Here is a 13,793-nt window from a genome sequence, read left to right on the forward strand (position 1 = left end):
CCAGGGCTGCCAACATTTGGTGAGCGTTGGGAGTGAGAAATTGCGAGAGACCAAGCCCGAGGGAGTATAGCGACCGGGGGAGGGGGGGGGGGGGGGGTGGGGAGGAGAGTGTTTCCCTCCCATTGGTACGGAGCATTTGCATTTTTCAGCTTGAAATTGTGCAATATGGTGCATACTGTAGCGAGTCTTTTAACTTACACTTGAATGCAATATATATGCTTTGAATTGGATTGGAGCGTTTTTGAAAGGGGGGTGGCTGTGTGATCACTGGCCTTGGGGTACCCGGTGAGGGAGTGGAGCAACCGAGTGGGGAGAGGGTGTGGAAGAAGGGTGTTCCCCCTCCCAGGGTAGGAACTTTTTGAAATTTTTTAAAATTTATTTATTTATTTATTTTTTATTAGAAGTACGGTAAATTACAATAACACACAACACATATATCTTAATACATTTTTTGTACCGCTTCATTTTTTTTTTTTTAAAGCTTTAAGAAAAAGATAGAAGTAAGGAAAGTAAAGAAGGTGCGCAAGAGTTGTGAAGTGCAAGAGAGTGTTGGGAAAAGAAAGCCCCTTAGAAAAGAAGTTAGAGAAGGAAGTAAAGTAAGAAAGTAGACCCTAGAAAAGAAAGAAAAAGAAAGTAAGGACAATCGCTCTATTATAACATTAAACTCCGCAGAAAGACTACCAACCAAGTCTGTTTTTGTTGTTTTATCTCCCAATGCCAGGTCCTGATACCATTTATTTATTTATTTATTTTTAAAATTACTATTGCACCTCATGCTTGTAATAGGTCCATAAACGTAGACCACGTCTTTTGGAATTGGTTTGCTTTACCTGCTAAGAGGAATCTCATCTCTTCCAGATGTAATGTTTCAAACATATTTGATGTCCACATTTTTATTGTTGGTGTGGGCGCATTTTTCCAGAATTTAAGTATGAGCTTTTTTCCCATTATTAGCCCGTAATTGAGTAAATTCTTCTGATACACGTTTAATTCAGGGATACCTTCCGATATCCCAAAAATGATCCATTCTGGTTTTGGTACCAGTTTTATTTTAATTAATTTTGAAAATATCAAATATTCCATGCCAGAATTTTTGGATTTTTGTACAAAAAACAAAAGAGTGCGCTATGGTAGCTCCCAGGGTAGGGACTTTTTGAAATTTGATGTATTAAAATCATGTTTTAGTGCACTGTAGAAGTATGATTTCAATGTTTTTTGTATGAAGTATTTTTAAGAGGTAACTTTTTAAGGGGTAACTTTATCCACACAAAGGGTGATGGGTGTATGGAACAAGCTGCCAGAGGAGGAAGTTGAGGCAGGGACCATCCCAACATTTAAGAAAAAGTTAGACTGATACATGGATAGGACAGGTTTGGAGGTATGGACCAAAAGCAGGTGGCGTAGCTGGGACATGTTGGCGGGTGTGGGCAAGTTGCACCGAAGGGCCTGTTTTCACACTGTATCACTCTATGACTACATTATACCTCCACCATGCATGAATGCTTCAAAATCAAGTGATCGAGTTTTCTTGCCATATACTCAAGCATAGAAACATAGAAAATAGGTGCAGGAATAGGCCATCGGCCCTTCGAGCCAACACTGCCATTCAATATGATCAACGCTATTCATCTAAAATCAGTACCTCTTTCCTGTTTTTCCCGCATATCCCTTGATGTCGTTAGCCCCAGGAACTAAATGTAACTCTCTCTTGAAAAGATCCAGTGAATTGGCCTGCACTGCCTTCTGTGGCAGAGAATTCCACAGATTCACAACTCTTTGCGTGAAGAAAGTTTGTTCTCATCTCAGTCCTAACTGGTCCCCCCATTATTCTTAAACTGTGACCCCTGGTTCTGAGCGCTCCCAACATCGGAAACATTTTTCCTGCAGTTACAGTAAGTGAAAATCTAGCAGGCAAGCAGGATGCTTTCACCAACCACCCCCATTTGAAGTCCACTATCTTCCACCGTATCTACCCAGTGCTTGGTACTTACTTCCAGCAGCCACTGGTTGTCCTCCAGGATGCACCGAGCTGCAGCCTGATCCATGCCGGTCACCTGGGCGAATTCGGCACAGAGACTCTCACGGCAGCGGCGTAACGCTTCGACGCCTCCGACGGCCCGGGACTCTTGCACTGAGGCTGCTCCATGGCCGGAGCTGCAGTGAGCGACTCGCCAGCCCGGAAAACACTCAAGCCCCTGTCCCCGCCGCTGTTTCCGCTTCCAACACCCGCGGCCCATGCAGTTGATATGGGTTTTGAAATTTTCGTTGATCACAGAATTTCTCACAACAGAGCGAGAGAAATTTGTGATCAGCGTGAGAATTTGATGAAATGCATGATTCTCACACTCAATGCATGGGAGTTGGCAGCCCTGCCTCTCTATCCCCCTCTCCCTCTTCCCCTCTCTCTCTCCACCTCTCTTTCTTTTCCCTCTCTCTCTCCCTCCCACCTCACTCTCGTCCCCCTCTCTCTCCCCTCTCTTCCGCTCTCTCCTCTCAACCCCGCTCTCTCCCCCTCTCTCTCCCCTCCCCCCCTCTCTCTCCCTCCTCTCTCCCCTGTCTCACCCCTCTCTCTCCCTCCTCTCTCCCCTGTCTCACCCCTCTCACTCTCCACTTCCCTCTCTCTTCTCTCTCCCCCTCTCTCTCTCCCCCCACTCTTCCCCCCCCTCTCTCTCTCCCCCCACTCTCTCCCCCCCCTCTCTCTCCTCTCTTCCCCTCTCTCTCCCCTCTCTCTCCCCCTCTCTCTCCCCTCTCTCCCTTTCTCTCTCTTCCCCCTCTCCCCTCCCACCTCACTCTCCCCCTCTCTCGTCCCCTCTCTCCTCTCTCTCCCCCCCTCTCCCCTCTCTTTCCCCTAACTCTCTCTCCCCTCTCTTTCCCCTAACTCTCTCTCCCCCCTCTCTCTCTCCCCCCCCTCTCTCCTCTCTTCCCCTCTCTCCTCTCTTCCCCTCTCCCCCCCCTCTCTCACTCTCTTCCCCCTCTCTCCCTACCACCACTCTCACCCTCTCTCTCGGCCCCTCTCTCCTCTCTCTCCCCTCTCCCCTCTCTCCCTCTCTCTCCCTTCTCTTTCCCCTAACTCTCTCCCCCCCCCCCCCCCTCTCCCCCCCTCCTTCTTCTCCCTCTCCCCCTCTTCTCTCTCTCCCTCTCTTCCCCCTCTCTCCCCCCTCTCTCTCTTTCTCCCTCCCTCCCTCTCTATCCCTCTACACACTCTCCCCTCTCTCTTTGTCTCTCACCTCTCTCTTCCTCTCATCTCTCTCTCCCTCTCTCCCCAATTTCTCCCTCCCACCTCACTCTCCCCCTGGCTCTCTCTCCCCTCTCTCTATCTCCTCTATCTCCTCTTTCTCTTTGCCCCCCCATCTCTCTCTCTTTCCCCCTCTCTCCCTCTCTCTTTTACCACCCCTCTCTCCCATTCTCTCCTACACTCTCCTCCCTCTCACCCCTCTCTCTCTTCCCCCCCTCTCCCACCTCACACTCCCCCTCTCTCTCCCCCCCTCTCCCTCTTCTCTCTCTCCATTCACGCCCCCTCTGTCTCTCCCCTCTCTCTCCTCTCACCCCCCTCTCTCTCTCCCCCACTGTCTCCCTGTCTCCTTCCCCTCTCTCTCTCTCCACCTCCCTTTGAGAGTCTGTCCGTTCGGCACAGAGACTCTCGCGGCAGCGGCAACGCTTCCGACGGCTCCGCGGCCCGGGACACTCGCACTGTCCGGAGTGCTCCATGGCCAGAGCTGCAGCGAGCGACTCGCAGCACCGCAAACACTCGCAAGTCCCGGCTCCCCGCATCTGTTTCCGTCGCTGGTTCTGCTCCCATCCCTCCCGCAACCCCTGCTCTCCAACACCCACGGACCATGCAGTTTATCCGAGTTTTGAAATTTTCGTTGATCTCAAAATTTCTCACCACTGAGCGTGAGAAATTTCTGATGAGCGTGAGGGCTTGAGAGTTTGCTTGAGGGCGTGAGTCTCACGCTCAAAGCGTGAGAGTTGGCAGCCCTGCCTAAACTGACTTAACTCTGAAGACTCTTTCTCCTTGGCAATGAACATTCCCCCTGCTCTACGCCAAACTATAACCTGCTTCTCCCAAACTATATGCAAGAGCCTCCACAAGAATCTAAGCACATCGGGTACTTTTTTATATACCCGGTAAAGGACTAATTCGGCCCTGGGGCCGAAGAAGCCTTTGCATGCCTTATTACGGCTTCCACTTTGGTGGTGGCAAAACATCTAACTATCTCTCTGAAGGGTTGTATATCTGGGGGGAAACCCATTCCCCCTTTCTTTTCTGGATCCGAGTATGTCCTTTTTAAATATTCCTCTCTCTTCCTTTGAAGTATTGAGTTTTCCACTTTTTTCTTGACTAAACATTCTTTTAGCAAATGTAAATGGATCCCAATAAAATGCTGACCTGACTCGCTCCTTCTTCTTTCTCTTCCCTCTAAGGTGTTCTGTCCTCCACAATATTGCTAACTGATTTCTTAACTTCTTGCAAAACAGTAATTCTCTCTCTCTCTCATTAACTGTAGACTTTCTCCACTACTTCTCAACTGTCTCCTCTCCTTCACTAATCTCTTGTTTTCTCTCTCTCGTCTAGATCTAACCACCTGTAGAGCCTGCACCCTTTTCTCAATAACACCAAACCTGTCCACACCATATTAATAAATATACTCTCCCATCTTATCTAAATTGTTTTCCACTGTCCTTTCAGACTCTAGCACCTTTACCAAATCTATATTAAGTTCCCCATTCCTTCCTTTCACTTGTCCCAGGTCATTTAACTCTGTTTCAGCCCACCATTCTTCTCCCTGACTGGCAGATTCGCACCACCACCTACATCCCTCTCTACAGTGCTTGTCCCCTCCTCTATGGATAGCTTTAGTCTTGAAGACTTGCTGGGGTGGATGATTGCAACCTTCACGTGGATCACCCTGTTTCAACGAATGCAATGAACCTGGCGTGCACAAACAGGAGATCAAACAGAACAAGTTGTCTTACAACCTTAGGCTGTGCACGCCATAAGCAAGAAGAAGAAGAAGACTTGTTCAGATGGTTGCTAGTTGTAGATTTTGAATCTGCCGTGGATTTTTACATCTTCATACCAAATTTTTATGTTTTCGATTTGTTACAACCTCTTATCAGTCAAGAACTTGTCCAGCTCACTCCTGGAAACTACATAGAATCTTCACCACACCTGCAAATGGTGCAATACAAAGATCTGTTATGTTTGGTGAGAAAATGGGAGTGCTTACCATCTATTCCATTTCACCTCTTGAATTGCAGCTCTTCAGAGGTATAGAGCTGAAATCTTTGAGGTGGATCCCTTTGAGTTGGCAACAAATCACTTTAAAATAAAGTCTATAAACATTAAAGGGGCTGTCCCATTGCGGCGACCTAATTTGTGAGTTCAGACGAGTTTGCCCTCGACTCATACTCGCAGCATGGTCGACACGAGGTCCTAGGAGGTCTTTGTAACTCTCCTTCATGCTCGAGAGTAGTCCCCGTGTACTCGAGGCCTCAGCTAGGTCGCGGCATATTTTTCAACATGTTGAAAAATGCCCGCAAGTTAACAAATGGTCGCCATGGAAAAAATCAATGTTTTTTTACTCGTGGGTTTAGTCGAGGTAGGTCATGGTAGGTCATAATGCTATTTGTAGGTAGTCAAAGTCAATCGGAGGCAGTCGAAGGTAAAGCTTGTTTAGAAAAAAAAGATAAGAATGCCCGCTAAACTTTATTAAACATTGTCTGGCTTCTTAAAAGTGTCTCCACTCCTTCTCACCGCTTCTTTCCCCATCTCTCCCCTTCCCTTACCCCCCCCCCCCCCCCCCCGCGCTCTCTAAAAGACTCACCGAACTGTGCCAGCTGTCTTTTACCTTCCTGTTCATCGCGGGTGTGAATTTCAGACAGCGTTCACCCGCTTTCCCTGGCAACCCGCCTTTGCGATGTGTGTGTGTGTGTGTGCAGACGGTAGATCCGGCTCATGGTTTCATCGCTGACAGTCGATCCAGCTCAAGGTTTTCCAGGCAAGTGCCCTCGAGCTTGAAGGTCGAAGACAGTCACTGTAAAGTCGCGACAGTGGGACAGCCCCTTAAGCAAGCACCCCAGCCTTCCATGAAACAATGTGGCACTTAAGTATGGGGTGGTGAATGGCAAGAAATGTTCATATCACAAATCTCCAGATGGTTATCATCACCAATGAGGAAGAGATTACACTTGATGTGAATTACAATACCATAGTTGAGTTCCCCTGCCACTGATCCAGTACTCAACTGCAGTTAAAATTTAGACTTGCCTCCAGACACCCCAAGCCCCCACCATCTATGAGATGTAAGGTGTATTCACTTGCCATCCAGAATAAAGCAGCAGAATTGATTTAGCCCTGCACCCAATGCCCTAAACACCCATTCTCTCCACCACCAGTGCACAATGGCTGCAGTGTACAATCTGCAAATTGCTCATCCAGACCTTCACCAACACCTTTCAAACTTGCCACTTCCACTACAAAAGTAGCAGACACATGGAAACACAACTTACAAGTCTCAATCCTGATTTCGTAATGAAATCAAGTCCTTTATTGCCGGGTACTCCTGGAACTCCCTGCTAAGCAGCAGTATAGGAGTAAATTCAGCAGAAGGACAGCAGTATTTCAAGAAGCCTTTTGCTGCCATCTTCACAAGGGCATTTTGGAATGGACAATAAATGCTGGCCTTGCCAAGATCCAAGAAGATGGATGCATGAACAAACAAAAAATAACCAATGTCTGACTGACTTGAACCTTTATGAATTTGGACTCCAGTGTTCACACATTCAATAGAAATCAAGTACCTGACAGATACCATTGTTTTCTTGACCAGAGCCTCAATTTCTCTCTTCAACCTTGGTTCCTTTCTCCCATTTGCCTTGCCCTTCACTAACAGAAATGTGCAAATCTTCAACTCTCACCGTCACACTTTTAAAATCATCCCATTTTCTGGACACCCTTTTGCCGACAAACTACTCTAATCAACTGGTGTGACCTCCCTAATTAATTCTGCCTTTTCCCCCCCCCCCCCCCCCAACCTCTTTGCACAACTGTAACTTCATCTCCTTGTTTTTCTTCCTCAAAATGCAAAAACGTGCATTCCATTAAAAAAAAAAAAAAATAATGCTGGAAATATTGAACAGGTTAGACAAACCAGTTCAATATTTCCAGGATTTTCTGGCTTTTATCAGATTTCAAGCCTCGGCTGATTTTGTTTCTTGACTAGCATCACATTAACATATGGACCGAATATTTAATTATCACAAAAATTAGTGGGCCAGCTTGTATTCAATATGGTCCACACCATGGGTTTGCTCTTTGCAGCTGCACTGATCCTTTGCCGCTTGGCTTTCCAATTGAACTGGAGCCTACCGTGGATAACAAGTGGTGACTAGGCTTCTTGCGGTGGTAGTTGAAGCGCTGCCACCTGTCTGCTGTCGTAAAAGTTCTTTTCAGCTATCTCCAAATGTCTCAAATGGATGCTAATATGGTGATTGCATTAATTACAGTGAGACACATTTCAGTCCAGTTTGCACTAGGTATGTCAGCAATGGCTGATGCAGAGGTGGTGTATTCCAGTCCATCAGTTCAGCATGAGTGGGCTGTACGCTTGGAGTCGCTGTTAGTTCCAGAGATAAACAAAGATTGAATAAGGCATTGTGCATACTATTTTAGCACTTGCATGGGTTATGCCCCTGATTTTTTTTTTAACTTCACCACTACATTTTCACCTTTTGTTGTAAATCCTTTTCTTGTCTCCAAAGCAGATTTCTTGTCTCATTTGCCTACAATTTTGCCTGTGTGCATAATCTGTTAACTCATAATTAATTGATTCCATGTTTAATTTCACCAATCAATGTAATTGACAGGCTGGAATATCTTAGTTGAACACCAAAAAGATGTAGAAGCTAGAAATCTGAAAAGATTAATTAAAATTAAATTCATTAAATTTAAATGTTTAATAAATGAGAGATCATTCAAATATGAAAGAGAAGAAAGTTCAGCACAACTTATTTTCACTTATCGTCTCCATCTGTGCAACAGATTGGCCAGCCATGGCGGGCGTAAGACCGAGGGTCCAGTAATTTTGTATTCCAAGCATTTCCCTCGGATTAACTAAGCATTAACCCAGGAGTCAGTACTGATTCCAAAAACATACTAGGAAGACTCAATGATATTTGATCCCAAGTGCATTCCAAATATCAGTGCGGAATTGGAACGTGTTGGCCTATTATATGCTATTAGTTTCTCATTCGTAATCTAAGTCTTTGAATAGTTGTAATTCATTCATTTGAGATGGATTATTATACTAGCAGTGATATTGAAATTTATAGTACTGGAGCAACTCAGTGGGTCAGGCAACATCTGTGGAGGAAATGAATAGTGATGTTACAGTTCAGGACCTTTCTTCAGACTGAGTGGTAGGAGGGAGAAAGCTGGAAAAGAGTGAAGGACGGGACAAAGTCTGGCAAGTGATAGGTGGATACGGGTGAGGGGGGTTTTGATTGGTAGAGAGTGGAACCCCCTTAACCTGCATCCACCTATCACTTGCCAGGTGTTGTCCTGCCTCTATCTCTCTTTTTCTGCTTTCTCCCCCATGCTGTTATCTGTCTGAAGAAGGGTCCCATCACAAAACATCGCCTGTCTATATTTCCTCCACAACTGTTGCCTGACCTGCTGAGTTCCTCCAGTATTTTTTTACTCAAGATTCCAACTTCTTCAGTTCCTGGTGACTCTACATTGACATTTACTGCAGCTTTCATGTCTTCTGTCTAAATCTAACGATCATATTTTTCTGCCTGGTATGAGATGTAACATAAATAAGTGCTATTTGAGTGGCAACTTCTAGTGGGTGTTTAAAATTGAGACATCCACAATTTGTTGTGATTTGAGGTCAGGTACAAATCTGGACTTGATCTTCAACTACATTAGTTGCAACCTTCTGATTCTTAATTTCTTCACCAGTGATTGGATGTCACCCAAACTCTGCGGGCATATTTTGGCAATCATCTCAAATATTACCATATTTCTGCACTCCGATACCTTTTGTACAAAATGAAAAGCCATAAAATGGGGCCATTTAACCAAGAAAGGCTTTAGCTTAATGGCATTTGTTTTTCAATATCAACTTCACTCAGTTTCATTTTTTTTAGCACACCATTATTCACTACATATGATATTTGGCTCATTGCTAACCTCAATTCCAGTAAATTAAATATTACTTAACTTTAAAAGTAACTTAAACTGATAATTTTGAGTATTTTTTACTGAAGTTGGGTCAGCTCAGCGGTATTGCTTTTGTCTTCAGCAACTCCACAATCTACAGCTCCACTACTTTGACTTGGCCACAACATAGGAGGTGATGATCAATGCAATATTAAAATGTTAATGCATAATCAAAAAAAGCTGCCACTCTTAAGGCAGATACAAGAACAGTTTTTAAAAGTAATTTAGAAAGGTGTATAGATAGTAAAGGTTTTGAGGGACATGGATCAAATGGCGGCCAATGGGAAATTGTGTTGAAGGGCCTATTTCCATGCTATATAGCTCAATGAATATAACTTTTTTTAAAAAGGCCGCCAGCATAATCGAGGATCAGGCTCACCCAGTATCGCACTCCCTTTTCTCCCCTCACCCATCAGGCAAGCGGTACCGAAGTTTGAAAAATCATACCTCAAGATTAAGGGACAGTTTCAACCCAGCTGTTATCGGGCAACTGAACTGTCCTCTAATCAGCTGGAGTGTAGTACTGCCCTCCCATCTGCCGTCTCCAATGAGACTTTTGAACTATCTTTTATTGGACTTCAATGTTATATCTTGCATTAAATGTATCTAGCACTCGATTGTATTCATGTATTGTATTCCTTTGACTGGATAGCATGCAAACAAAAGCTTTTTTCGTAATAATAAACTAAACTGAATCTTTTTTTTGATTTTCTAGGTCTCTTGGCAATCTCGATACCCCATTTGGAAATTGTAATCTCACTGGTTGGGTCAGTTAGCAGCAGCACTCTGGCATTAATCATCCCTCCACTTCTTGAGATAGTCACTTTCCAAAGCGAAGGTATGAGTCGATGGATCATTGCCAAAAACATCTTGATCAGCATGGTGGGCTTTTTGGGATTTCTAATGGGAACTATTGTGTCAGTTGAACAACTACTCTCTAAAACAATAACTGTGACCAATGTTACTGATTTTCTCCAGAGTTAGTTCAGTTTTAATCCATTGCTTTGTGTGCTACATCATTTGGATTTGTTTTCAAGTTTTTATTTTTCTGAAGCACTTTACTGTAAGTTCTGTGCAGATTAATAAGTAACAATGGAGGGGGGGGGGGGGGTGTATGTAGTTTTATTTTCCTGATTTTAATTTTCAACAGTTGCAGATGGAAATGTTCTTGCTCATAATTTGGGGTGAAACCTTCAGATTGGGTAAACCATAGGGCAGGAAATGAAATCATTGCAGTTATTCGCTCGATGAGCAGCCAAGTTATAACATATATGGAGCATTTGCACATTTTTAAGCTGGGGAGAAGTGGATTGTTTTTTGCATGCAAGAATTTTAAGCAAGAAAATGATTATGTGTATCTTAATATTGTATATTTCTGCTTTCGTTTTGGTGTGAACGGAAACTGTTTTACACTATTGCTCTGTATCTATTGCAGTCTTTACTGTAAAAACAGATTTCAAACGGCAAATAAGAATTTGAATGTTTTTAATGTGGTGCAGGAGAAGACTGTCTTGACAAACCTGTCAATTATGACAGTTAAACTGTAGCTAAATATCAGAAGGATCATTGTTGGGCTCTTATTCCCTGATTTTACTAATTCTGACAAATCATGTTCTGTAAATCACAATTGCAAATTGGATTCAGATGGAGTATACCCTTTTCCCAAATCCCTGGCAGGAGGCATGGCAGAAAACAGATATGAGCATTTTAAAGTTTAACATGAGCTGGTTGCAAACTAGCAACTGCTTCCCTCAACTACAACAGAATCAAGTTGACCAATTGTTTGCAGTTATTTTTATTTTTGAGCAGTTAATAGATTAACTGTGGCTAGTTTTCAGGATTTCAAAATTTAGATTCAAATCCAAAAAACTCATGAATCGATCTGGATTGTATTCTGCCAGTTCCTTCTGAGGACGGTCTCTCTGTTTGAATTTACCCACTCTGTGTAGGAGTGTTTTTGTGAACCATTTTGATTGATAATATAATATTTGAACATTGAGCACATAGCTTAAGTTAATTTCACAGAGCTGAAATGGGTAAACAAAAATGAAATATTGAAGATATCAGGCTCATGTTTGGGAAATGTATTCCATTATGTTAAAAAAAATCTAGATTTCAAAGCAAGGGCTAAATAGTTATTTGTGTAAAAGGGAAAGTGGATAATGCCAGTTAAAACAATTACCTTCATGGTGCAATATTAATGTTTACACAAAAGATGGAAAGCCTTTTTTGATGGTGTAATTGAGGATAGGAAAAGTAAATTAATAATGCCTGGATTGAGAAGCTGGAGCACACAAACCAGTCATCGGCATCTTAGACTGACGTTGAGCAGTGTTAATTTTAAATCTACTGTAAGTAAATTATGTTTTTTGCCCATCATTCAAGTAACCTTTTCCAAAATACGTGTAAACTCAAAAAACTGTTTGCATTTACAGAGCAGCTTTTTAATATAAATCGCCCCAAGGCACTTCAGGTGTATTATTTGAAAAATAATTGTAGAAGACTATAAAAAATTGTCTGCTGAGTTATTAATGTTGCATGATGTAAAGAATATATAATAGTAGAGATTGTGGCTTTAGCCACAACTCAACACAAATTAGTGCAATTGTTTATAAAATGTATCTAGCTTGATACAGTACAGACTGACTCAAGTGAATAATTCTGAAAATAATGAATGTATACCTTGCCACAACAGAATTGCAGGTCAGGTTCGTGCAATCCATAGTATTGACCTGTTACTTTATAATTAATTTAATGCCAGTGCATTTATTTTATTTGTACAAATGTCAACTGTTTTTTATATTAATAAATTACTGTGTGATGGAGTGGTTTGGAGAGAATGAAAGATATTTACGGTCAAGCAAAATGTAGAAATGTTTTATTCTCTTCTCTCTCATATCTCCATCCTTTTAGTTCATATGTTGGGGTGTATTTGTTTTGAGAACTGCAGTTCATAGTGTATCTTACTAGAACCTCCTCAGGGTAATATACAACTGCTGAGACCTATGCTATGGTGAATTCCAGGCAATCTCTAGTTATACAGTTACTGGCAGCAATCTATGTTGTCCTGATTTTTATTCATGTGTAAAGTAAAGCTTGTTATCTTATGCTAATTAAAAAGACATTCAGTATTTGGACTGTTCTGTCTTAATTATTGTCTCAGTTCTTGGAATCAGAATCTTACAGTACACAAAGGAACCATTTGTATTATCCTTGAAATTACTGTTACTTTTGAACCTATTCTTTTGAGGATGTAAGTGTTATGCCTGTGATTCCAGCAAATGCTGCATCAAGACTTAAACTCACCAATAGCAATATGAATAAATATTAATAGAATAAAGTGTGAAGAATGAAAATACGCAGCATAATGGTTTATACTTGGATGAAGAAAGCAGTTAGGAAATAATAAATGCCAGAAGCATAATCTTCAAACCCATTTGGTGCAGGAATTAGTCTTATTGTTGCAAATGCAACTCCAATAGACAGAATATTTATGAGAATGTCAGCCGTTCCATGTTCTGCATTGAGCTGCTAGTACCTTCCTCCATACATGGGAATGCTTGAGACTCCTGGACCAGCATTCATGAATATGAAACTGCGAAACATCTTCCCAGATGCACCCAGAAATGTTCTTACTGTGCTTCAGAATTAGGTTCTAGTTCTATTCATGGGGATCCATTGCCAGAGTGCCTGCTTCCTGCAGTTTCCCACCATGCAGATGCTCGTGGGATGAAAGGTGAGGACTCTCTATCCATGTTCCGTTTGAGGGGAGGAAAATGATGTGGGAATGAAAAGGGAAATGCTCTCCCCAACTACTTTATTCTACGCCATTTCCGTCACCTCCCACGAAATCCCACCACCTATCTTATCTTCCCATTCCCGCACCTTTCTGTCTTCCACACAGGCCACTCCCTTCACAGGTCTGAAAAAGGATCTTGATCCGAAACATCACCCATTCCTTCTCTCCAGAGATGCTGCTTGTCCCGCTAAGTTACTCCAGCTTTTTGTGTCTATCCTTGATTCACTCATCCCTTTCCACTCTAAACACCCCCTCTTCGGGTACTTTCTTGTGCAACTGCAGGGGATGTGACACCTATCCCTATACTTCTTCCCTCACCACCATCCAGGAACCTCAACAGTCCTCCCAGTTGAAACAGGTTCACCTGCACCTTCTCTAACCTCATCTACCACATCCAGTGCTCCTAATGTGGCCTCCTGTACATCGGCGAGACCAAGTATAGACTCGACAACCGTTTTGCGGAACACTCGGTTCACAAAGGCATACTGGATCCCCCCCACCCCCTCCGTGCCCCACCGGACTAGCATCCCCTCCCACTCACCTTGTACCTAACATTCCTTCCACTATCTTCACAATTTACAGCCCTTCAATCCTTTTGTCATAGTCATAGAGTCTTATGGAGTAGGAACAGGCCCTTCGGCTCAACTTGCCCACAATGGCCAACGTGTCCCATCTACTCGTCCCACCTGCCTGCATTTGACCCATATCCTGCTAAACCTGTCTTATCCTTGTACCTGTGTAAATGTTTCTTAAACATTCTAATAGTAC

At 43.1% G+C, this 13,793-nt stretch overlaps 1 protein-coding gene across 2 annotated transcripts in view; it reads left to right on the plus strand.

Moving 5' to 3' along the window:
• Nucleotides 1-12,359, plus strand: part of LOC116978623 (proton-coupled amino acid transporter 1-like) — a 65,346-nt gene extending 52,987 nt beyond the window's left edge. For both annotated transcript variants that reach the window (XM_033029908.1, XM_033029909.1), the window contains one exon: nucleotides 9,942-12,359. In XM_033029908.1, the coding sequence (XP_032885799.1) occupies nucleotides 9,942-10,210 (269 nt within the window). In that variant the 3' untranslated portion in view covers nucleotides 10,211-12,359. The remainder of the gene's footprint in view (nucleotides 1-9,941) is intronic.
• The last annotated feature ends 1,434 nt before the right edge of the window (nucleotides 12,360-13,793 follow it).

This window comes from Amblyraja radiata, chromosome 11 (assembly GCF_010909765.2).
Source record: "Amblyraja radiata isolate CabotCenter1 chromosome 11, sAmbRad1.1.pri, whole genome shotgun sequence".
Taxonomy (NCBI): domain Eukaryota; kingdom Metazoa; phylum Chordata; class Chondrichthyes; order Rajiformes; family Rajidae; genus Amblyraja; species Amblyraja radiata.